This window comes from Phaethon aethereus (assembly GCF_964289735.1).
Source record: "Phaethon aethereus genome assembly, chromosome: Z".
Lineage (NCBI taxonomy): Eukaryota > Metazoa > Chordata > Aves > Phaethontiformes > Phaethontidae > Phaethon > Phaethon aethereus.
The window spans coordinates 45219685-45244995 of record NC_138577.1 but is presented as its reverse complement, the minus strand read 5'-3'; the positions used below and the strand labels follow the sequence as shown (position 1 = coordinate 45244995).

General features: G+C 38.6%; 1 protein-coding gene across 3 annotated transcripts in view; it reads left to right on the top strand.

Annotated features, from left to right (window-relative positions):
• LOC309415664 (transducin-like enhancer protein 1) overlaps nt 1-25311 on the top strand; it is a gene marked incomplete at both ends in the record, with an annotated part of 72797 nt that overhangs the window by 672 nt on the left and 46814 nt on the right. For 2 of the 3 annotated variants that reach the window (XM_082013264.1, XM_082013263.1), the window contains 5 exons: nt 54-154; nt 1776-1839; nt 1933-1977; nt 20305-20367; nt 21293-21367. In XM_082013264.1, the coding sequence (XP_081869390.1) occupies nt 54-154; nt 1776-1839; nt 1933-1977; nt 20305-20367; nt 21293-21367 (348 nt within the window). Of the gene's footprint in view, nt 1-53; nt 155-1775; nt 1840-1932; nt 1978-20304; nt 20368-21292; nt 21398-25311 lie in introns of all 3 variants that reach the window. The other variant, XM_082013262.1, reaches the window with a different exon arrangement.

Sequence of the window (25311 nt, the reverse complement as noted above, 5' to 3'; positions counted from 1 at the left end):
CGCGCTGTGTCTGAACGTGCCTCTCTCTCCCGTGCCGGCCGCCGCCGCGCCAGACCCCGCACCAGGCTGCGGGCCAGCCTTTCAAATTCACCATCCCGGAGTCGCTGGACCGCATCAAGGAGGAGTTCCAGTTCCTCCAGGCTCAGTACCACAGGTGAGCGCCGGCGGGCCGCCGGGGGCCGTTGCCCCGTCCCCGGCCAGGCGCGGGGGGCGAAAGGGGGGTGGGCTGCACTGAACGGCCGCGTCCAGGCGGTGGCGTGCGGCCCCGCGGCTGAGCCGCGCCGCCGGGCCCGGCCTCCCGCGCCCCCTTGCCCTCGCCGGCCGGTCTGGCGGGGGGCGGCGGTCCCTGGCGGGGACTGCCCGGAGGATGGGGCGTTCGGGAAGAGGCGGCCCAGCGCCGGGTGGGCCCTGCTGCCGCTGTGCTGCCGGTGTGCTGCCCGGTCACCTGCCCGGGGGTGGTAATGCCGAAACCGGAGCGGTTCGGCGCTTGTATGCATTAAAAAAAAAAAAAAAAAAAAAAAAAAAAAAATTGGTAGGGATCCTTTTGTGGAGGACTTTTTTAAGTATCTCGAGAGAAGACCGTCGCTAATTCTGTGGCACCGAGCATTAAGGAGGCTAATTCCCATGTTTGCTCATTTGTGTGTGGTGTTAATGCAAAGATTAATAAAATGCTAATGTGCGGTGCTTAAAGAGTCAAGAAGGATTGTTAAAGCAAACAAGTACTGGAGTACTAACACAAAGTTGACGTGGATCTCCTGAAGCCGTGGCATGCGTTTTTGACTGCTATGCTGGCCTTCAAACGTTCTTGCTGTGTTTGTGCTTGCTGCTGAGGTCCCTACAGAGATTGAGGGTGTGGGCTCTTGCGTACACAGGGCAGTTGGCCTTAAGGGGCATTAATCTTGCTTAATTTTCTACTTCCGTGCACCTCAAGACCAGGACAGGAATAAAATCTTTTCAGGTTTACCAGTTAGAAATCGCTTGGTTTTGATTAGGCTTCCTCTTTCTTACCTGTGATACTGCAGTCATAGTCTTCTCTAAAGTCGTTAACTTGTTTAAGCCGTATATTACCTTCGAAATGAAGTGTAAACGATAAACATTCGATATCGCAGCTGGAAGTGAAAAATGCTGGCTTACGCACCAACTGCTCCCAGGGATGATTACTAGTGTCATTTTAAAAAAAAAAAAGTTAGTTTGCGAGGGAACAAAAGGGAGTGTTGAGGCATTTGCCTTCAGTGACAGTAGTCAGAATTATACCCTTGTTAGTGATGAGATATGCAAATGCCAAATGCAACTTCATTTAATTTACGAAAACAAAAATAGAAGACTTTCTAGTAACTGATAGTCAAATTTACTGATTTTCAAGCTGTGGGCAAGATACATTTGGCTAGTGAGTACTTAAGAATTAGACATACACAGGTTGTAATTGTAAACGAGAGTGGTGTTACTTGGCAGTGATTTGCCATATACTTTGGAGAAGTTCAGATCCTGTTACAGCTTGAAAGTTGTAGCACTTCATAGCCAATCTTCATGCTTTGGCAGAGCTGCTATATTTGGGTTCTGGAGACAGTTTGGGTCTCATACAGCACCCATGAAATACCTTTTAAATTTCCTGTTCAGCTTTGGTTTTTAAAGTATGAACTAAGTCTTTCTGTGTTTGTGTGCTAGTTTAACGAGTTTTTTTTTTAATTAGCTGCTTCTGTCAAAATACCAATAAAGTGGGTAAATGTCAAAACGAATGATATAACAGTTACATTAAAGTGTGATCTATTTTGTAGCCTTAAATTGGAATGTGAGAAACTGGCAAGTGAAAAGACAGAAATGCAGAGGCACTATGTGATGGTAAGTATATTTGTTTTTTATTTATTTGAGTAAATATCTCCTAGCTCAATATAAGCCAGAATAAAAAAATAATGTATGCTTCTTTATTTGCAGTATTATGAAATGTCGTATGGATTAAACATTGAAATGCACAAACAGGTAAGGCGTTTTGTTTTCTAAACCACAATATCTGCAGTCTGTCTAGTGCATTTAAATGTAGCTGTTCTGTTAATGTTCGGGTGACTATATCATGCATCTGAATCAATAGGCTGATTTGTAGCTGTGATTAGTAAACCTTTGCCTACCTGCTGTCAAATGAGGTATAGATTAGTTTGAACGACAAGGCTTTCTTGGTAATGGTCCCAAAAGACATTGGCAAAAAAAGGAAAGGTCTTGTGTCTGTGGTTTCGAAAATATAATTCAGTGCTTTATGTGGTTTTCTTTTGTTGGTGGTAGAGCCTTTGATATGTAGAACTGGTCTTAGGCATGTGTAGCATATGCGGTGATAGTTGCTCAAATCCTTGCCATTTAAAGGTATGAAAAGATTAGTGACTTGGAAAGCTCTAGTTATGACTATGAGTTTGCAAGTTCCCATAAAATTCACACTTATGGCCACTATAATGGTGAATAAAAAGAGTATTGAACTGGAACAAGACACTAAGGACCTCATAAGAGAAGAAAAGCTAAATGATTGCTCAGCCCAGAGGACCCTCAATTGAGTAGTCATTGTCTGCCAAATAAAGCATTAATGGCAGGGTGTAAGTATTCTGTAGATATGCTGACATTCACTTTTTCATCAAGATGCTGGTACAATAAGTCTTTCAGAAATCGATGGCCTCTTAAAAAAAATTATCATTAGATGAAGTTGCACAGTTGGACACATTTCAAAGTGCAACAATACAATTCTTTCGTGATGTGTATGTGCTATTTCATCTAAAACTCTTGTTTCATTAAATTAAAAGAGCATGGCTGACCGGCTTGGGCACAGCGAATAAATTGATTAGTTCAGGCTTTGGATCTTCAGTATATTCAAAGACTTTCATTAAACTAGTGAATTGCAGAGTTGAATTTTGCTTTTGTAACTCTGAACTCTCTGATTTTTGTTTTGTCTTCCCCTAAAAATACTATATTTGATACGGTGGTATTGTAATTCTATGATAACTTTCTGCCTGCAAAGCTGGGTAGGTATTCTCTTGGTTTTTAGAGGTACACTTGTTTGAATCCAAAAAGTTGGTAAACGAAGAAATACTATGACAGCCTCTTTTTTTTTTTTTTTTAAAGCTAATGCATTGAATAGGTAGACAGAACAACTAGAGTAGTGTTTGGCTTTGTTCGGTACTGTAGCTGGATTAGTCTCCTTGTGTCTTGTGTTTTAGAAGAATGTCAGTTTTTCTGTGAGGTCACTTTTCCAGGCTGTGTGATTTTGAGATTTCTTTCTTCTCCTAAACAAATTTTTAGCACCCTGTAACCTGTGAGGAAGCAAACATCTGTATAGGAGTTTCATTTGGTGCAAAATGGAAGTTGTTTTCAGAAGATATTTGAAGAGAATGTGTGACTTCAGTAAATGTACTGGGAATTAACTTTAGATAAAATCAATTAAGCCCACAAGATTAAAGAGTGTCAGAACTGAGGCTTCCGCTTTGACCTTAACATCTGCGTATTGCAACGGTTTAATGTTCTGTATGTATGGCAACTATAATTACATACCCAGTAGGCAGTGATGCTTCAGGAAGCTTTTAAGATTTCTGACAGAGCATTATACCTGTGGTCATTGTAGCTGGGGAGAGTAGAGCACATTTGCTCTGTGTATGCTGTTAAGAAAAGAATGAGCTTTTGAAGGCATAAATATATCTCCCTGGATATGAGTCTTAGATACTATGCTTTTACATGTAAAGTACTTCTAATTTCCAATAAAAGTAGCAACTTGTTGTTAAAGACTCTTGGTTTAGATGCCTGCAATGAGGATGCCAAATGGTGTTACAGTCCAATATGTAGGTGGTCTTAGGGTTTTTTGTTTCCCGTAATCTGCCGGTGACACTCTTCTGAATTTCCACTGCTAACGATAAGTTCCGAGGAGGCTTTTGGCAGATAGTACTCATAATTCTTATTAAAACTGGTGACGTCTAGCCCCAAGGGTGTAGCCAGGTTCAAATTGATGCTTTTTGCTGGCTGATCACCAGCATGGCCTAAGTGCTCATTATGTTGTAGAGAGGGCCTTTGGAGCTCTCATTACGTTTGACAGGAATTCTCTCTAGGGGGAAACTGGGCATTAGCTAGACTCCTGACAGGCTGAAATTATTCCTGCTTTATGGCTTATAACCAAATGCTAGCAAGGCATCATCAGGGGACACGAAAAATTGTCATTTCTGACAACATCTTTGTTACTGAAAAATGCAGTGATGGGGAAACTTTCCACCGAACCAGCTGTAACACTTTTAAGGCCTGCCTCCTATGTGGATCTGCACGCACTCTGTGTGAAGCCCTTCAGAGTGCCTGGGCTGCTGATCGAAAAAGAAGAAAATTACACTGCAGCAGTGTTTTTCTATGCAGTGTGGTGCAGTCGCCACTGCTAAGGTAGAGTCACTGCGAAAAAAATGAAGTCGTTGCAGTTTGCCTGCCTGTGGAAGAGTTGGTTTCTTGTGCCGATGCAGTTGCATCAGCAGTTCCATCTTCATTTGATTTGGTAATCTATTACAATTTGACTGAAACAAAGTTAGCCAGGACTTGAATGTTGCTATAAACAGACTTAATTGGTGGCAAACTTTCCATACACAAAGAGCTGTACTGCAGAGCTTTCCACTTGAATGTGTTGCATTGGAGTCCAGAAATGGCCATGGTGAGGCTTCCTTCACAACTTTAGCTTTGGCACTTTGCAGTGTTTAGTTGCATAACCATGTGCTTAAATCCAGGTACTGGTGCTGTATTTCAACCTGCTGGCTGAACAGTGATCAGGAAATAATCTTTTTGGCATATTTGTGGCTGGTTTCTGTGTGATGGGGGGGGGGGTTAGTCTTGTTTCTGTGCGGGTTTTTAAATATTTTTATTTTAAAGAAGAATTTCAAAGCTTACTTCTTAAGAGGATGGTGTGTGTGTGTGTGTATTCTTATACAGTTTTCAGAGATAATTGTTTTAAGGTGAATAGTTACTAACTAAGGTTTGCATGGCTGAAACAGAAAGAAACACCTGAGGATTCATTTTGAATAGATGCACTTGGTTTAGACACCGTTTTCATGTGTGTCAAGAAGACAGCATAAGTAAGGACACTTTGTGTGGTTCTACGTTTCTCATCTGTGTTATACTGTCCAAGTCAGATTTTTCCTACTGTGACATCCGAGGCTGGCAAAGCAGATTCATCAACTGTTAGTGCCAACATCTAGAGTTCGTTGGGTGTTAAAAATCACACTGTATTTAAAGGGTTGCTGCCCTTGGCTATTAGGGCAGCACCTCTTCATTTTCACCAGCTCTGTCTGTCATCTTCTGTCATAAGTCAGAAGATAAGGCTTCCTGTGCATTTAATGCTTAGATTGTTTAGGAGCAAGATTAGCTTTCGTTCAGTGGCAGGCAGCCAAAGAAAGAAAAATTCATCACTGCTGAAGTAACTGACAGACTATCTAAACTACAACATTATGTGGGTTTCTGTTATCCCAATGGTGACAGCTAGGTTTCCTTCTCTTTGGGTGGGTTATTGTGATCTCTGTGACCTGCCTGGAGGCAGACCTGTCATTCAGTACCTTGCCTTTTGTAGAAAAGGGTACAAACTCCCAAACTGCATTATGTTAAACAACTGTACAAGAGTTAAATGTCTGTTTTAGCCTGGACTGTTTTGTGGCATCGTTTCTAACGCTCTATGGCAAAGGGAAGAATCTTCTACTGCTATCTCATTAGAACATCGGTCTTCAGGAGTGGGTTAAATAGAAGAGAATTAAGGAGCTTAGTTAGCTCTCTACAGCTCCTGGGTAGGATGGCTGTGCTTTTGAAAGGGATTTAAAGATAAATTATTTTTTTTTTCTTTTTTCCTGCTTGCATTTTAATTACTGGAATGAAAAACTTCATGAATCCTTAAGGTTTTGGTGGTGTACAATGAGTGTTTGAAGAGCATTTTACAGTTATTGCTGCCAGACAAGGCATGCAAAACCTGTTGTTATTTAAAAGAGAAAATGGGTTGATTGGGGCATAGATTTTTCACTAAAAAAATTGTACTTATACTACAAATGTTTGGTTTCTAAATGAGTACAGTGGTATCACCAGTGCAGCCATTTCTGCCACAACTGGAGTGGCCAGTTTGAACGGGGAGGAACGACTAGAGTAATGACCACAACTTTCTTGTCTCTTGAACCACATTCAGGCTTGAGACCAGCATTATTGTTACAGAGCTTATCTGACAGATTCAGGGCACTCTGTGAAATATATCTCCATGTGGCTTTGAGATAACCATATTGTCAGATACCATCTATTACGTCAACTATATATACAAATTAATCTGAAAGTATGTCACAGTGTAAACACTGTGCATACGTTAAATACTGCCTGATCATCTCGCGTTTTAGACTTCGTCTACCAGATTTCATGTTCCTCACTGGACTGTGGAGGGAGAGAGGAAACTTGTTCCTACCAGCTTTGTTGTTAAACGTCCTGTGCGTTGATGGAACTTAGGTTGCCAAATGTCTGTTGATGTACTTTATGGATTGGTTCAAGTGGACCAAAACAATTTTTCTGGTGTTTTTGGGGGCAGGGAGAAGACTTAAGAGGGAAGACGCTTTGTGAATTTGCAGTACCCCTTCTGTTACAACAGATTCTAGGGGAAAAAGCTTAACGCTTTTCCTCCTTCTGCTAGTTGTTATACCAAATCAAGCTGAGTATTTGAATTGCCTTCACTCCCACCCTGCTCTAGCACTTAAGTGTTTGTAGCAAAACAGTAAAATTGCATTGTGTCTCTTAGGCAAAATGGAAGATAGGATCTTTTAGGTTTGGTAGTAGGTCACCACTGGCATACAGTAAAAGCCTTTAAAAACAATTCTAGGTTAACTGGAGCTTATCAGAAGACTGCATGGTGTTGTTCTTTTAAAAAATGATAACAGCTTTGAGTAGAACTAACGAGGTTATCTTTCCACTCGAAGTAAGATTTGGGGATATGTAATGGCAATTATGTCAAACACTACTATTTTTGCCTTTTGCATTACACTTAGTTGGAGTCTGGATGTCACTTTGAGCAATAGTAGGTGCTCACATAGTTGCTTTTAGAAAGAGGAAAAACAGCAGCTGACAGGGAGAATTCCTGATTTTTCAGCATGTGTTTGTCAAAACAGCTAGTTTGATGGATCAGTCCTTACGATTATCTGTAAACCATGGCTTTTAAAGTACTTGCACGTGGTCCCATGTTCAGCCTGAACTTCCAGCCTGTGCTTTTGCAAGTATTGCATTTCTATCTAAGTGTTTTGTGGAGGTAATCTTGGGTGACATCTCTGGGCAACACTTTCCAGTGTTTGACCCACTCTCATCATGAAAATTTTTTTTCCGTCACTAACTGATACTTTGCCTTTCTGTACTGGTGACCACTGCTTGACTTCTGCTCTTCTGCTGTGCACCTCTGAGAAGAATCTGGCTTAGTCTTCTCCGTAATCACCTCTTTGTCAGCAATCAGGTCCCCTCTCTCAAAGATTTATATTATCACATAATTCTGTTTTCTGGATATCTTTTCTTTTCTCTTTAGTAAAAGAAAAAGAAAGAGAAAAAGAAAGTTCTTCTTTTTTTCTTTCGTAAAGTTCCCAGTATCAGATATCCCTTTTGCCTGCCGTGAAGCGCTGAACTGCTGGAGTCACCTTTCACATGTGAACGCTTGCTCATGAACAGGAGCCATCACTTGACATTGAGGCTAGGGATGGCTACTCCTAGTATGCATAAATTTTGTTTATATATAATTCTTTTCATTGCCCACTTAGACTTGTAAGGTCTCTTTGCAGTTCTTCAGCCATTATTTTTCCGTTGAATGAACTCTCTTATGGAGCAAGCTTTCTTACTCACTGCTTGCGGTCTTTTCCAGGCTGCACTGCTGAACATATTCATAAACCAGACTGCAGTAAAGGCCCCAGTGAAACTCCACCGGTGACCTGTTTATGGCATGGTGCTGGGGATGATTGAAGAGTAGATTAGAGCATACTGAAATCGGGTTCATTCTTAACTGAACTCTAGTTTAAATCTGAATAGGTTTAAAAATCAGTTATTACCTGAGGTTTTCCCTTTTAAAAGAAGGCGTAGTGATGCACTTTTTGGTACTTAAAAAAAACAGTCCTCCCTGTTCTGTCACCAGATTCCTATAAACAACTGGAAACAATGTTGAATTCTCAGGGTTGGAACCATAATCACAGTACCTTAAGTGAAATTGCAATAGTAAAAGGTTTATAGCATTATTCCACAGGGTAGTAGTATTTTAAGTTATTAAATGTTGAGGATTATTTTAGTTGTTAGCAAGCCTAGTTGTTACAAAATACACTTTCTAGGATGGGGAAAGCATTTCAGGAAACTAATCAGTTTGGTACGTTTCACTGAACTTTTTATAATGATAATAGTATTCTGCAGCTAATGACAAATTCCATAGTGTTTTAGATGACTGTAATCTGTAATTGAGGATTGGCTGAGTTGCTCTCACCTTTTCTATACTTTCTCCAGACATGTGAACAAATTAACACAGATGATTAAATTACAAATTAAAGTTCTTTAACGGGTGTTGGGTAAGCTTTTTGTCAGGGCTGCTTATCTGGAAATACCTTGTACTTCTCAGGTGATCCAAAGATCTAACTAGCCTTTTTGTCTATGTGATAACAAAACAGAAAACTGAGGTTAATCTGTGTTTTGGGGTAGGGTTGGGGTTTTTTGTTTGTTTGTTTTTCCTCCTCTCTCAGCAGCATGGATGTTCTTTTTTTCCTGTTCAGTCTTTTTTTTTTTTATTCCTCTTGAATCTTTTTGATGTCTGTGTAAACAGTCGGTCAAAGCAGCTTACTTGTAAGGTGACCAGCCAGTGTATTGACAAGAACAGACACAATAGAAAACTGCATTAGGAGGCAAGCCGTTGGGATTTGCAGTAAATATATTACAGAACACAAGTGAATTGCCGATACTGCTTGTTTAGCAGTTTGCAAGGGCAATGGTAGTATGGATTTTTGAATTAGAAGGGAAGGACTGTTCTTTCTCTGTGCTGGAACATCTAGTTGATGGCTGAGGATAAAATTGATTTAGAGAACAAAACATTGCTGCCTCTATTTGTGACATTTTAAAGGCTTTTATGGATTAGCAAGCAAAAACAAAAAGATAGCTTTCAGTTTTGGAGAAGGGGAGCAAGAATAGGTATGCTTGTTCAGCTGCATCTTGATTAGGTATTAAGTCTATGAAGAAACCTGCTTTTGTTGGGTCAGGAAAAGGAAAGGACATCTAAAACTGCGTAGTTTTCATGATCTATGGAAATTGCATATTTATGAAATTGTTTTTTAAGTGTTCTAAAACCCCTGAATTGCTGTGGTCTCTGCTTCGTGGTATGATGAGCTCAACTTTTTTAAATGTAGAAGTTTGAATTAAATCCCTCAGGGGAAGGGATGAAAACCTCACAATTTCTTGGGAAAAATAACTAATAGAAAGCTCATTCTTTTGCGGTGCTGGCACAACAATTTCCATTTCCAAGAAATTTTTTTGTTTTGTTAAAAAAAAAAAAAAGCTAAAATGTTTATCACTGTTCTTCATGTGTCAGTTTGGGTGTAAGGTTGCTCTTAATTTCTGTTTTGTAACTGGTTATAAGGCTTCCGGCCGTTGCTTTGCAGACAGCTAGCTGTCTGTGGCCTCAAATGATGGATGTAAATTGCCAGTTAAGCAAACAAAAAAATCTTTAATTAACAAGGCCTGTGGGAGGCTCTTAGGTTGTTTCTTTAAACTGAAATATGAACTGTAGAATCACAGCACTAGAGAGGACCTAGTGCCTCCCTGTGTCCTAGCAGGATCAGCTATACCGGTGTCATTCCTGACAGGGCGCTTGTCCTATCTGTTGGCGAAGGCTTAACAGTTGTGGTGACTCGCAAACTCTCTAGGTAGCAGCGTGCTTTTATGTCCTTGCTGTTGAAGTGCTGCTTCAGTTACAACTTCGATCTTTTCTGTTGCAGCTTCAGTCCTTTACTATGCATTTTCTTCACTGTGCATAGAGAAAGCAGGTCATTCTCCTGCCTGCCAGAACCATTCTGTGTACCTCTACAGTCTGATGTTCATTCTCTGAATGCTGTTGCCTAGCTGAAGTACAGTGCCCGAAATAAGTGCAGTACTCCAGGGGAGGAAATGCTGCGCTGAGTAGCACAGAAGGTTTACTTAGCGTACGGCTTACTGTGGTGGAAGCTTTTTTTGCAACACGCTATTGATTTAGGTTCAACTTCTGATCTGCTGTGACCAAGAGATTCCTTCCTGGCCCATTATTTCCTTTTCCTTTATGTTCCTGTCTAGGCATGCTATGGTCCTTTATCCCTATTTATCCCTGTCCTTCTTTTTCTTTTGTAGTCCATTTTTCCATTCATTGACAAGTGAGATCTGAAGCTATTCTCTGGCATATTCTGCCTTTCTCAGCTTGAAACTCTCTGCAAATTAAGGATTAGGGCAAATGAAGAGATCTTTATGCTTGTTAGTGGGAAATACTGAAAAAACCCTGGGTCTATCATGCATGCAGACATTCTTAATTTGCAAAAGAGAAGGATGTATTCATACATGGTTTAATCATCAAGCAGTTTTGTACTTGTTCCCATGAAGTTTTATCTGGGCTGTGCTGTTTGTGTTGCTCCTAAGAGGGCTACGAGTGTCAAATTCTTAGTGAGAATGTTAACATCATCTACTTCTCTTAGCCACAATTACTCTACCTTTTTGGACATCGCATAATTCTGATGTCGTTTACTGCTTTTCAGCATTTTTCAATACTTCTGAGTTGTGATGTATATCTCTGTTTCACCTAGATGTTTATGGAGAAGAGGCTTTTTAGTACCCCTAACTTGAGGAATAATAACTAAGCTGGAGTGTCTTTGCTCGTTCACTTGTGTCTGTTAGGCAGTTATGAAAGGACAGTGCCTATCCACTTGATATTTTCAGATTCTGCAAGATGTCCCCTAGCAGTCTTCACTAACGTGCCCTTTTTATTTCATCAGGCCTAGTCAATCTGAAGACATTTTACCTGGAATGCTCTGATCTCTTCCTTTCCTGTTTAAGTTGCAGTATTGACCTTGTGTGACTATAATTTATATTAATTACGTGGTTGGTGATGATTCTTGTACAGTTAAGATAGATGCAAAAAAGTATAGACTTTTTGGCCTTCTCGGTGTGTGCCTTGACCATATCTTTCCTTTTCTAGTTGAGGGAATCAAACTTTTTTTCTGTTTTCCACCAACAATTCCAACCTGTAGAGCACTACCTTTACTTCAGATGTTGCTTGTTAGTGGCACATAGTTATGAAAACATGTGCTTGTGCTGTATATATTCATACTGGCTCACCTGACCTAGTTTCTACTTCCTGTACACTTTCTTGTTTGTATGGAGTCAGTTAAGAATTTGGGATTTAGTCTCTTGGCATAATTCTATCCTTTCCCTTTTTCCCTGTGTCTTTTCTTCCATTCTCACGTGTATTAACTGTCATCCATGTCTTTAATATTGTTTCATATAGATAATGTCAACTCTCCATAATGCCATTTTATCTCCCCCTTCAGTAACAGGTCCTATAAAGCTGATCTTGCCAGTTGGCATTTGCTTTCCCAAAGTCCTACTGGCTTTTCCATTCTTTATTCCTGTCCTGGTGATTATAAACTCTGCAATGATTGTCAGTTTCAATCAGTTCTTCTCTATTAGAATGTAATCTAGATGGTATATTCACTTTTTTCTATTCTGTGAGTAACAGAATATATATTAAAAAAATGATAAAATGGAGAAGAAACTTATTGACAGGTTCCCAAGGTTTTGCTGAGATTTCTAAACCTTTTCCTTCATGTAGTGAAAATTGCCCATTATTTTTTGCCTGCCTTCCTGTGTGGTGGATAATTCTGCTAGTAACTAACAAGAGTTGTCAGTCTTCTTAACTGGTTATTCATTAGTGAGTCACCTGATGACACCTGAAGCATTGATATGAACACCTTTTTAAGGCCTTAAATTGTTTCTCTGACGACTGATTTTTGAAACTGAGCTGTGAATATAGTAAGTATTGTAAAATGGTGAAATTACATTTAAGATACAAAAGTGCGTGTGACTTATTTAGTAAATTTAATTTGGTAGTTGTTTCTAAAGTTCCTGTCAATGTAATATATTACATTTTTCCACATATTTCAGGCCCTTGTCTTGGTGCATCTTGTTTATTGTCAGATGGCATGCTTATTGTTCTAGGCAAGTCCAGATTCTACTGCTATTACAGTCTTCCTTGAATTGATAAGGACTGAATCCTGACTGGAAGTTTTGTTATCGACTCGCATACTGTAAACGTTTATGCCTGGTTTGCGGGATTTTATGCTCGTGATTTTTATAAGCTGTGTGGTTCTAGGCACTTCTCCAGCTATGCGAGAGCTCTGACTTTCTGCTGCCAGACCAATGAAGTGGCTCAGTGTGGCAAGTGCTGCAAGGGTGTATGCAGAAATTTGGATGTGGCTTGCAGGAGTGAGAGAAAAACAGGAAGTAGTTTTAAAATAACGTCCTAAACTAAATGAAAAGCCAGACGGGCTCATTTCTGGTAGAGGTGTAGCAGTTGGATATGCTGCTTTTCTATGCCTCCTTTCTTTTTCTCTTCTTACTGTTGCTGCTCAATTGACTTCCAGAGTAAATTATGTTCTTAAGGGTAATAATACAAAGCATGCTGGATAATTTTGGAGACCATGCTTCTTCTAGAGCACCGTAAGAGAACATGAGAGTGTAGTCTTGTGGGAAGAGGGGAAGCTCATCCGATAGCTTATTGTTCCTTCCCAAAACCTCTGCTCCCAGCTCAGTTTTCCTGGTCACTTGGGCTCCTCTGCTGCCTGATGGATGCCTCCTGTGAGCATATTTAACTCACTGATGTGGTGGTCTACTAAGCTGGCCCTTTCCCTCTGTAGTAATGTTTTCTGCTTGACTAGTTAGTTGAGATGTTGGACAAGTCCTAAATGTCTTCAGCGTGGTTTGAAGAAAGTGTGCCCCTGGAAGCAAAGATGGCAAGACCTTCTCTTCTGGATTGGAGTCAACCTTTGAATTACTCAGAATCTCATGGAATCTAAGCAAAAGTGGGAATTGTGTGTGCTGGAAAACAACTTGAAAGTAAAATGAAACCGTGTGCTCACTTTGACATTTAAATACTTCTGTGTGTATTAAAGGTTACCGTAGGCATGGAAACTAAGCTGTGGAACTAGAATTTGGATAAACACACCTTTTGTAGTTGCAAGTGCTTGAGCAAGGTGGGCTAAAGTTGGATTAAGAGAGAAATGTGATAATTGTCCTGTTTAGTCAAGTTTAAGAAGAGTCTTGACATAGTGAAGGTGTGTGAAAGTGAATGCTTTAACATCCTGACAGCAGGTTCTTTGTTGCCCGTTGGCTTGGGTTCAACAGGATTTACAGCTAGAAATGGGATGGGTAGTTGTGTACAGTGGTTCCCTGAGAGCTACACAGCAACCTCTCTCTATTATAGAAAACATTGAAATTAGACATCTGAAATATATCAAGTCTCTTCACTTTACAGTTGAACGAAGTCCAAACCTGTAGTAGATGTTTGGCAAGTGTGGCTGTTGACTGGTGCATCATATGTAGCTTATGTTTAAATTAATGTGACCTTTCTGTAATTTAAACTGATGTCTAAGAGGATTCAGATAAATGTAGTTTAGATGCTGAATTAAAAAAAAAAAAAACCACTAATTTTACTGTGGAAACTATCTGGCGTTCTGTAGGTTTATAATTTTGAGGTTTTATTCTGTTAATATTTATATGTTACTTCTTCCTCTCCCCACTCCCACTTGCAATATGGTGATGTTTTCGTTTTTTTTCATAGTTAAGGCTTTTTCACGCCAGTCTTCTGGGGTTTTAATATCATCTTGTGGGTGGCTGATCTTGCAATTAAAATGAGTAGTACAAATGTGGGGCAGAGGGAAAGCTGTATTTGTTAATGATTTGTCATGCTAAACTGACAGCTTACGCCCAAAATACAAAGATTGTTCCTGTCGCTGAAATGAGCGCTACCCATTGCCACTTGTCAGATTGAATTTCAAGTATCTGTTGAGAATAAACCTTCCCACCGCCTCCTGTTGGTGAGAATATTAGTAATGACAGTGTTTATAATTTAAAATAGAGTTTGAAGGCCAACTTCCACAGTTTGTCACAGGGTGGTTAATACAGCGGTAAAGGGGAGATAAATGTGGCTACTTGTGCAAGTCTATTACTCAGGAGGCCTGTAAATTTGATTGGCTGCTGCAGTTCTAGCAGAATCATTCGATTTGCGAGCAATAGAAAGATAAGATATCCAATTACTCAAATGATTTGCAGGGTTAGCCAACGTTGTCATGGAGACATGAGTTGGAACAAATTAAATTTTAAGCAATAAAATAATCTTAAAGCACGTCTGGGAACAAGAAAATTTGGCAGTGGCACTTACCTGAATTGAATCTTAGCTTGACACGCTGTTGTTTGACAGTGATATACTATGGGGGCCTAAACTTTTAAATGACATGTTGCCTTTATTTTTTTTTTTTTTTCCTTTTGCAACCGTTGCCAAAACAGATTGTAGTGTATTAGTTTTAAATAAAAGGGCATTAATAATATATGCATATCTCAGTGTTCAACATGGATTCAGTAACTCATGAACAGAATGCTAGTCTTAAATATTCAAAACCCTCAATTTATTAAGTTTTGAGATTTAATTAAATCTCCAACATCCCCTCACCCCCCAAATTTTTAGGAAGAAATTTTTGGAAGTGCTTGAGTCTGTAGCAAAGTTGTTACAAAGCATGCGGAGAGCTAAGTGCAGTGAAATGTTTCTTTTTTCGTAATTTCTCTGTGGATGTGTGTGCTTTTTGTTGTCTTCAAAGATCTCAATCACAAAAAGAATAAAGGCTACATCACTTAAATGTACAGCTTGTTTCAGTGATTCTGCTGGAAAAATTAAAATATTAAATGGTTAATAAACTTTAGCTTAAGACTAAAACATACACATGCAGTTTCCTATCCAAGGACTCTTGAAAAGTTGTATTTAGCTGATTTCTGGCTTGACACAGGGATTAAAAAATTGGTCAAGCATGTCCCATAAAGAGAGCTTTTATCCATGTGTCTGTTATAGAGATGAAAATTGGTCTGAGGTCGCGCCATTTGCAGCATTCTCATAGGCTTCGATTTTCTTCTCATCCCCACCACAGATAATCTCAAATGATTCGGTAATGACCAAAAGTGCAACATTGACCTTTACTCCCTGGTGGATTACTGTGTTACATGCTGTAAATGGCAGGAAGTCCATTTTGTTCTTCCAGAAGGAGTTCAGTGTTGTACTTGGCTTTCTACATGTTGGAAGTGGAGGCAGAGTACTTCAGAATTGCCTTCTAAAGCTTTTGTGAATGTGATTTGATAGTATATTGTTTTCTGTGCATTAAAGGCTGATTCTCTTGCTTTAATGGAATGGATTAGGAGATGCTTTTTTGGTATCATCAGAACTTTGGGTTTTCGTGCTTTACTTTTAATAAACTTGCTCCAAAGCTGTGTTCTTCCCACTCTAATGTCAAACGTGATTCTCATTGTGTTGAAATAACTTACATAAATAAAAATGTAATAAATGAGAATACATAAGCCCATCCTTAGGAAGTGGTGGTGGAGCGCTTTCAAATACTCATCTAACTTTGTGATATAGGAAGTACAGTTTGCAAGAAAGAATAGCAAGCTTCTGACATACAATGGACACTTTTAGCTGAGTATTATTTTGTAAAGGCAGGCCTGGACAGTTTTGAAGAGTTTCGGCACTAATAATAACGCAGTTGTCACAATACAACTGGTTGTTAAAAATAACGTGGAGGATTTAATTTTTTAGATCACCATGGAAGCTATAGCTACAGTCACTACTGTGACATGTGTGGTAGACACGTATTGAAGCAAACCCAAAATTATTATTGTTGAAACCTCTGAAGCTGAAAGGTGATGAACTAATTTTCCTCAGAGAAAGGTTGTAATATTCACTCAAAAGTGTGAGTGGTGGCTCCTTTAGGCTAGGGCTTCCAGCATTAGTGATAAAATGCACGAGTGTTAGGTGTGGTGAGAAATATAAGGTTTGGATACTTGTGTTATACTTCCTTCTTTTCATTCCAGTGCAAAAATTTTTAGTTCAAGAAATCATGTTGATTTAAGTATGTTATCTTACATGGTGCTTTGGAAGGTGCAGGCTGACAAAATGCAAAATGATCTGGAATAGACTACTGTAGAGGAAAACACTTCAATACTTTTTTTTAACAGTGCAGAAGGAAAAAAAAATACAATTGTATGTACAACCTCTTTCTTAACTACTTAGTAAAATGACTTATTTAAATGAATATTATATTTAGTAGCTAGTCTGGCTCCTTTTGTTCTTTGTCATTTTGTTAAGAATTCACTTTATTTAGCAAGAGACAAACTTAAGTACAAACACTTGAGTTTGGCAATGGTTAGGTCAAAACATTTAAGTTCTTAATTAGATGGAATGGAGGCAGAAGAATTACAGGAGTGAAGAAAAAAAAATCCATTGACTCAATTTTAGAAAATGCAGCTGAATTCCGTCATGTTAATTTTTAATGATACTTCAAAAATGAGGGTAGCACTTCAATCAGGGGTCTGACAAGCTTGTCATTTGCAAATAAATCAAAAGACAATCATTGCAACAGCAAGAACCAGTGAATGATGTAGTTTTGCCATTCTTTGATGGGCCCCGCGCTCAAATCCTCTATTAAAAATGAATGTATTCAAGAGGCTCTGCATTAAGAACACAAACAATTAAGGGTACTTCAGATGCTTTGCTAAGAGCTGCCTTAGACCTAAGAGGGCTTTCATGAGATGCAGGCCTCTGCAATCTGCTTTACCAAGGAGCCAAAGAACTTGGGCAATTAGTCATGTTTGTTGATGCTCCAACAGCTTACTGCAAAATTTTCTATTTACTCATTCTTCTGACTGCCCTGCATGTCTCAAGATCAGCAGCTCAGTAATAGCTATGTTGTACTGGAGGGCCTCTAGAAGTAACTGATAATACCTTTCTTTTAAGACTTTCAAGTGCATGAGCCCCAAATCTGGAATACAGAGTTTACTCTAATGCCACCAATTACTGATGCCTAGTTTTGGATTACCAAAGCCCTCATTGACTCCTTAAAAAGTTTTTGCTTTCAAGAATGAGTATATGTATTTACACATGCACACATATACACTCAAAGATATTTCACCTGGAAAGGTGAGTTGTACATTGCCCTTTGAACAGCTAGATTTGTATTTAAAGTATTGGAAGTTCCCTTTTCTCAATTCTGAAAACAACCTCTTGCAACTAATGATGGGCAAGATTAGGTGAATTGTGCATTAAAACCTAACTTTCACAACTCACTAGAGAACAAAGATTTTTTTTTTAAGATGTTTGTAAATAAGAATAGTTTTTACTAAACATTTGAGGGCAGCAAACAGGAGATGTGTGAGATCTCCTAGCGGATAAGTAACTTCAAGTACTTTATTTAATTGTATGTGAGAAATAGTGCAAGCAGGCCAACAGCCTTTTAAATGTAAGCAGACTTTTTTTTTATGAAGTGTAGAATAGTCTTCTCTGTTTTCTTTCAGTGTAAATATCTTTTAACTGGCACTTGTAACAGCAGCAAGAAACCTCAAAATAAACTTATCTATGGTGTATACATTTAAGTTTACCTAGTACTATGGATGAATATTAAGGATGCTGTTCATATATGATCATCAATGATGCCCTGCTTTGGTAAAGACAAACTCAGAAGGATAAATTTTTTTCAGTTCTGGTTTTAAGTCAGGTGTGATAGTACTGAGACAATAATTTTAAAGTAAGATTGACTGGGAAAGGAGGAAAGTTGCTTATGCCTCTGCCTCTCTGCTCCTCTCCCCCTCTGCCCCTCTAGTAAAATTTAAAAAAACCTAATCAACTTGTGTTGGGACTGGTAATTATCTCATGATGTTGCATTCTCTTATCTTACTGTGTACCATCCTGTATGCTGTGTTATTAAGTGAAGCTCAGGTATTTGGAATCTATGCAGGAAAACCCCATAATGTGGACAGCTTGCATGTTTTAGACTCTACTCAAAATAGAGTGAGTTTTTTTTTTTAACAGGTACAATAAGAATACTTAGTATTGCAGAATGGGAGACTTTTGTGTAGACTATACAGACCAAAGACCTCTCCAGTAGAAACCAAACTAACTTCTTATTTTACTTTTTTCTTTTCCTTCTTATCACCTGCTATGATTCATCCTGATCTCTATCCTGAAAACAAAGATAATCCCATTGGTCTAGGACAATTACATTTTTGGACCCTACATACCTTAGCTAAACATCAGCCAGCCAGACTCCTATGTAAAAGACTTTCTTTCCACTGCTGAGATACCTTCCTTTCTGGAGAGACATACTACCTATGTGGAAAAATGCCCTTTAGTACATGAATTATCAGTCATGTGTGGGGTTTTTTTCCCCCCTTTGTTAACAGACACTGAAATTGCCAACAGATTTGGTAATAATTAAGTCTGATAACTGATAACAGTGAAGGTGGTAACTTCTTTGTGTTGCCTTTGCTGGTATGGTTGTACTGAAGACCACACACAGAATGATGGATATTTTATGGTCATGGCCCAAACAAAAATGGACCATTCTGGTACTCTGTGAAATGGCAGCTGTTTCTGCTGAGAATAGAGATCTGTTCTCCAGGTTGCAGGGGCAGAAAGGTTTGCTGTAAAGCAACTGTCACTTCATTGCCCTTGTTTAAGGGGAGCCTTTTCGTCCTAGGAAGAAACCATGCCAGAACTGCTTTCGAGACTCTTGTCTCCGCAAAACTTCAGTGTGGATGTGTCAAGGTTCAGACTTCGGTCAGGTGGCCTAGTTCAGCTCATGTCGGAGGGACATGGTGTTTTACAAGTCTCAGTGCTATCAAGTCTTTTCCCGGTGTCTGTCAGAGGTGAGGAAAAAGGTGTTACAGCTTGCCAGCTGTATTTAGATCCCAAATCACCTGTCTACTGAGACACAAAAGCAGAGTGTGGCTTTTGTATCCTAATTACTGCTGGAATGATGTGTAAGGATTAGCACATTGCAGTGTCTTCCTAAGAAACTCAGGATGATGGGAAGGCTCAGGGAGAGTCAGCAGATGAGTTAGCGATGTTTTCATCTGGCTTCTTTGAAAGAGTTTATCTTTGCTCAGGTTCATGCATGTCATTGCATGGAAGGCTTAACAATTCTCAGCGGGGATGTCTTGTTTCTTGTGTCTTTAAAAAAAAAAAAACTAAGAAATATCTACATGGATTAATGATATGACAAACACTGACAAGAGCTCTTCAGAGGTCTTCTACCTGGATGCTAATTTTGATTTTGTGCAGCTGTGCTCCAATGACTTGCAGGAGATGTTTTTAAGGAAAACTGTAGGAATTGAGAGTGCCTTTAAGACTTGAGTGTTAATTATAATGGTGGGCAGATGTATAGATCTGAAAAACTGTAGGCACAGGTAAGACCAAGTAATGAGACAAAAAGAACCCTCTACCCCAGCAGAAATCCTGTGTTCATGTCAAAAGTGGGAGACACAAAAGTGAGAGATGCATAAAACTGTCAAAAGTGGAACTCAAACACTTTGTCCTGCTGTCTTCTCTGCTCCCTTCAGTGAAGGACTGTTCTGTTCTCTGCTGGTTCCTAGCCTTATTATTTTCCTGTTACTCACGGTTTCACTAATTTGTTGTTACTGAATATCACATTTTCTGATCTGATTATTTTTCTGCATTATTTTAATTCTCAATATGGATGTTTTAGAAGTCTGTACCTTTGTCTTCATTCTGCCTAGATTCTGTTTTGGTATTTCTTTTGTACTCCTGATGGTGTGTTTCTGTCAGCAAAACTAATTTTACCTTTTAATAAGCAGATAAAATTGATCAAGAAACAAATATTTTTCTTCCATGCCTGTCACCTTCATCTTATGCTGCTTGATAATTTGGGTAATGATAAATCTACCTTTTAAAAGGCTTTATCTTGGACTTAATGGATTTCAAAAATGCTTTACTTGTTAATGAGCTATGTACAAGGACCAGATTTGTGCCTAAATGTGTATACAGATTAGATGCTTTAGACATGGCAGATGTCCTAGAGTAGCTAACTAAATCTCTGTCCTCCTCTGGGCTTACATATTAACTATTTATATTTGCAATAGTATGAATATGTGGATTTTATGTTACTTTCTTCACTGTGTGAACTTAATATAATCCTGTACAGTAGTTGATATATGGCAACAAACATAAACCACACTTTTAATCAAAATACTTTTCCTCTATAGACAGAAATCGCCAAGAGATTGAATACAATTTGTGCACAAGTCATCCCATTTTTGTCTCAGGAAGTAAGTAAAACTGTTCAGCTGTTAAAGTGCAATTATGTTGCTTTTCTGTTTGCAAATTAGCTAGTTTTAAGATGTTAATTTTATCACAATGCACAAGTGTAAGGAACATCTGTTATAGCTGAAGTGTGCAAACCCCCTGCTAATTCAGTCTAACAAATCTGAGTTCAAACTAGTGACAATAGCTCAACCTCATTCATTGCCGGAGGGGAGCAGGCGTCTGTAAAATATTACCAGTACAACAAAATTAATTTCTAATCATGATGATTCCTTATTTGATATTCAGTTGTCAAATATGAATCTAGTGAAATAAGCATGCTTATCTTGTCTTTGTAATTTGTATTGAATTTTAATGTAAAGGTGAGTAGTTAGCTCAGGTGCAAAACACTGTTTAAGGTTACAAGCCTGCATCTGGTCTAAAACACTGTGATTGTAGCACATTGTGGGCAGCTGCTGTTAGATTTTGAAGCCTATTATTTTGCATATGCCTTTTCAAACTCTACAAGGAGTATTTGTAATTCTTGTTGAGTTCAGTGAAGCACTTTTCCCTGTTTGAAATTTCAGTAGGTTTTGCTGTGTGGGCACAGAGTATATAAATGTTAAAATTGACTCTAATGTAAAGTTGACATTATTGTCCTGCCAACTCAATTAGTAACTGATCATTAATTTTCTGGCAAATTAATAAAGTTAATTGAAGTGGTATGGGGGGAAGAGATGAGGTGTCTTCCTTTAGGGCGGTTCTTTGCTTTTGAGCAGGTGAGAAATAGCGCACTCTCGCTTTATACCTGCATAAGATCTTAGTCTTGTAATAGCTAGCCTAGGATTCTGCAGGCAAACTGGTTATTCAGGTGTTTGTGATCCTGTTTTAATTTGGTATGGTCAATACCTTAACACAAATTCCTCTCCATACCCCTTCTTCTTTTAATAGCATCAGCAGCAAGTGGCCCAAGCTGTAGAACGTGCCAAACAAGTGACCATGGCTGAACTGAATGCCATCATCGGGGTACGTGGCCTTCCAGGTCTACCTCCTACAGTGTGTATAACTTGCTTTCATATTTTACTGCTTTTCTGTTTTTAAAGTAACCTTAATGTTTTGATATCTAATGCTGTTTTGATGCCCAGCATTGCTGGAGTGTTTGCCTTGCTTTTCACACAAATTTTAGCAGAGGTAAAGTTAATAGTTAGAACTTTGTCAGAACATAATTTTGTGCAGCAGCACTGTGTATAACAATACTTTCGCTGCAAGAAATATAATTATTAGGAGAGTTGTTTTTTTATTTGTAGGTATTGTATGTCAGTTGATCTAGTTACCTTTGCCTCATGCTTTTTGTGAGTTCTTGGAACCTGTACAACTATTCATTCTTCCTTCTTTTCCTTTTCTTGTGAATCTTTCATGAATTTTAAATTAGTAAGCTACTGAAAAGAAAGTTCACTTGCTTTTGAAGTAGTATTAATTGTCTGACACAGTGTTCTAATAGCCTTTCACCAAGTTTGTGCTTCTAAATATGCTGAAATAAGTTAATACTACTTGCTTGTTACTGGTTGTCAATCACAAGTTATTTGCTTTGTATTAATGAACCTTCTGAACCATACATTCCTTCCACTGCATGAGTTCATTTCCCCTGCCACTAAGTCTAGAATATTTCTCATGTTTTCTGCCCTTCCAGACTAAGTGAAAGAAGTAGCTGAAACAAGAAGCTGTCCTTTCTGATTTTATTCATATGTGAGCGCCTTGAGTGGATTCAAATTACTCATTTATCAATTTATGTTAATTGCTTGTGAGAAGATGCCCTGCTGGTCTTTATAGTTCCCTCAGACACTTTGTAATGATAATTAGACATGCTGCTGTACGGATTAACAGTGCCATAGTCCAATGACGTCTACAGACAATGGAACCAGTTAATCCATCTGTTCTTAAAATTACATCCCAACTGGAGATGGAAAAAAAAAAATAGGAGTGAGGGAGGATTAAAAGAATGAGCCTCAGCTTGAAAACTCTCCTTTCATCAGTTTCTCAATTGCAGATCTGCAGTCGGTTTGCCTGTGGTAAGCTATTGGCAGTCAATTAGGTGAAATAAACTGGGAGGGTGACCTTCATTTCCTTTTAATAGCTTTTCCTCCCTGAAATGGGGAGCTTCAGTGGATTTTCAGCTTAAATTTTATTCAAGCTGCTTTATTACACTTGACAGATTAGCTTTGCATAAACATACCCCCCCCTTCAAATCTGAGCTGCTTTTTCCCTTCATATAAAATTTTGACTGTTACTTAGTTGATTTGCTAATCACATCTTAGAAACCCACACAATTACGTCTGTATTTGTCACAATCTCCTCTGGCTTTGCTTGTGTAATGAATTACTTTATGAATACCTGATTTGATCTTTGAAATACAGCACATGTACATTTGTGTGTTTTGATTAGCAAAGATTAGAGAACTGTACATTCTTGCATTTTTTAAAAATGAATTACTTCTTTAGGATGAAAATGGAATGGAAAACCCGTTTTAATGAACTAGTTTTAAAGCATATTTTATGCAGTAAATGGAAATATGTATTAAAATATATTTTAAAACATTCCTGCTGGACTTAGCAAAATTTGGTTTAGCTAAGTAGCACTATCCTACCTCAAGCATGTTTAAAGTCTGCACAATACAGTCTTTGAAAAGGAATAGTATCTACAAGTAGCACATGCAATTAAGAAGTGGGTTTTTGGGGCGGGGAGGGGGGAAGCTCTTTGGGAGCAGGAATAGAAGACTCCAGCATTTTTGTTTTTAAATTATCTTAAGACCAGAAGAGATAGTTTCATGTGTCTTATGAAAGGCTTCTGAATGATGCCATACAAATCCAAAACTGTGAATGAGGAAATGAACATGTTGGGCACAAGATTTCTTTTGACCATGTAGACGCTTGCATATACATAATGCTAAAATTAGATGTATGTCACAGTGATCTTTTACAGTCTTACGTGATCAATAATTATCTTGTGCCGCACAGTAAGTTTCATGCTCTGACATATGCTTGATTTTGTTTGAAAGGGACGGTGCACATCCTGGAAAATCTGAGTAGCAGAAAATTGGGTTGACAATTCAGTGGACCTTTGCACCCCCTCACTGAGCTCACAGCATGTCAAGCTCTCTCCCCAGAGGGGAGGAGACATCAGAAGCCTGTCTGTTTCTACAAGCGGCAGCTGCACTGAGAGTGAGCATGGCCCAGTTTGATAGCAGCTGTCAGTATTGTTCAGGGACCTGACTTAGTGTAAAGAACAATGGAAGGGCCGTGCTGTTAAAGTGCAGTGTCTTTCAAGATAAGAAAAGAAATAGTAATTTAACGGTTTAGACATCTATTATAAGCATGAAAGATCATGAAACTTCTTTTCAGAATGCAAATAGGCTGTAGCAATCTGTAACAGTAGAAGATGCAATCAAGTAGCCTCTGGTGTCATGCTACCAAGGATACTTATGTACAACAAATTTTGAGGATACGAAGAAAGTTTAATTTTCCTAGCTGATGTTCATTAGCATGGTTTCTCTTGATTAGATAAAATCTGCATTTTTGCTGGGGTTTGACTCTTTTCCCCATCCTTCCTTTCTCTCTTTATTTGCCATTGTTTCCTGACACGAGATGATTCAAGAGTTTCCCAGTTAGCTTGCCTGTGTTAGAACAATTCCTATTGCTGCTGAGCCATATGTCAGTTCTGGAAGGGAACAAAACCTTTAATTAGAGGGAACAACTTCTTGAACTCCAAGATGATTCTCAACTATCTTTATTTTATACTTCTTTTTAATTTCCAGTTGAAAAAATGGAAGCCTATTAGAGGACAGACTGTAAAGATAGGGACTTGGAGTCTCATGGGGCTCTATTCTCTGTCAGAGAATTTACATACGAAGTCAAAAGCCTAGTGTCTCTTAAGCACATAAAAAAGAGAATGAATGAATTGACACATTCAAAAGAAAAAAAAGTAATATAGCTGGATTCAGTGAGCTTGTAAGCAGTGCTAATCCTCTGTTGACTAAAAATTCTTACTTCAGGAAAGAATTGTGGATGATATTTGGTTATTAACAGTCGTATCTCTGGCCTTATACTTTTCCTGCATGTTCTTGAGGGCTGTAACTTCCAGCCAAGGGGTAGCAGTGTGGCTAAACAACCTCCTTGCCAATTTTTAAAACTGGCATATTTTAATTTTTTTTATATTAAAGTTGAATTACGTAACAATTTTGCTAGATAAAAAAACAAAACAGAAACCTTTGACTTATAAGTGCACCTGTTAACTCCTTGGCACTGCGGCAGCTGCAGGCAGTGTCCACCTTTGGGGTTAAGGGAGAATCCAGATCATTATATGAAAGAATTAGGAAGATTATGATGAGGGGTGTTTTTTTCTTTTCTTTTGAGAGGTATGATCTGGCTGATAAATCAAAGGTACTCAAAGTTCATTCTACGAAGTATGAGAGACAGGTAAGATTGGACTATCTAAATGTAAACAATGCAAAATCTGTTAGATTTACTTTCAATTAATAAACTAGGTAGTTTAATGAGTAGAAAATGCAAGTATCTGAATGGGAAATACAAGCAGCAAACTGGAATATTTTTTAGCATTGCATTTTAGATGCACTATTTCAGTGTACTGAGTAGTCAGATATGTCTTATTTTGCCTTTTGAGGTGGGTTGCTAATGGTTCTATGAAATACGTGTCTTTTGGATTGATGGTTCTCTTGAGATAGATTGAATTGTAGGCCTCCGAGAGGCCTCTCCACTGTTGCGTGAGGTGATTGGCTAAAGGATTAGCAAGATGTGGGATTATTTTTGCCTCTCTTGCCTGTGGTTGCCAGCTATCTCTGGGATTGTAGTGTGTGAAGCTTAAGAGGATGAGGTTAACCTCTTGAGGGTTTATTCTTATGAGTGTGTAGTTAATCCTTAGAAAGCCTATAAATAACTAGGCTGTATGTTTCATTA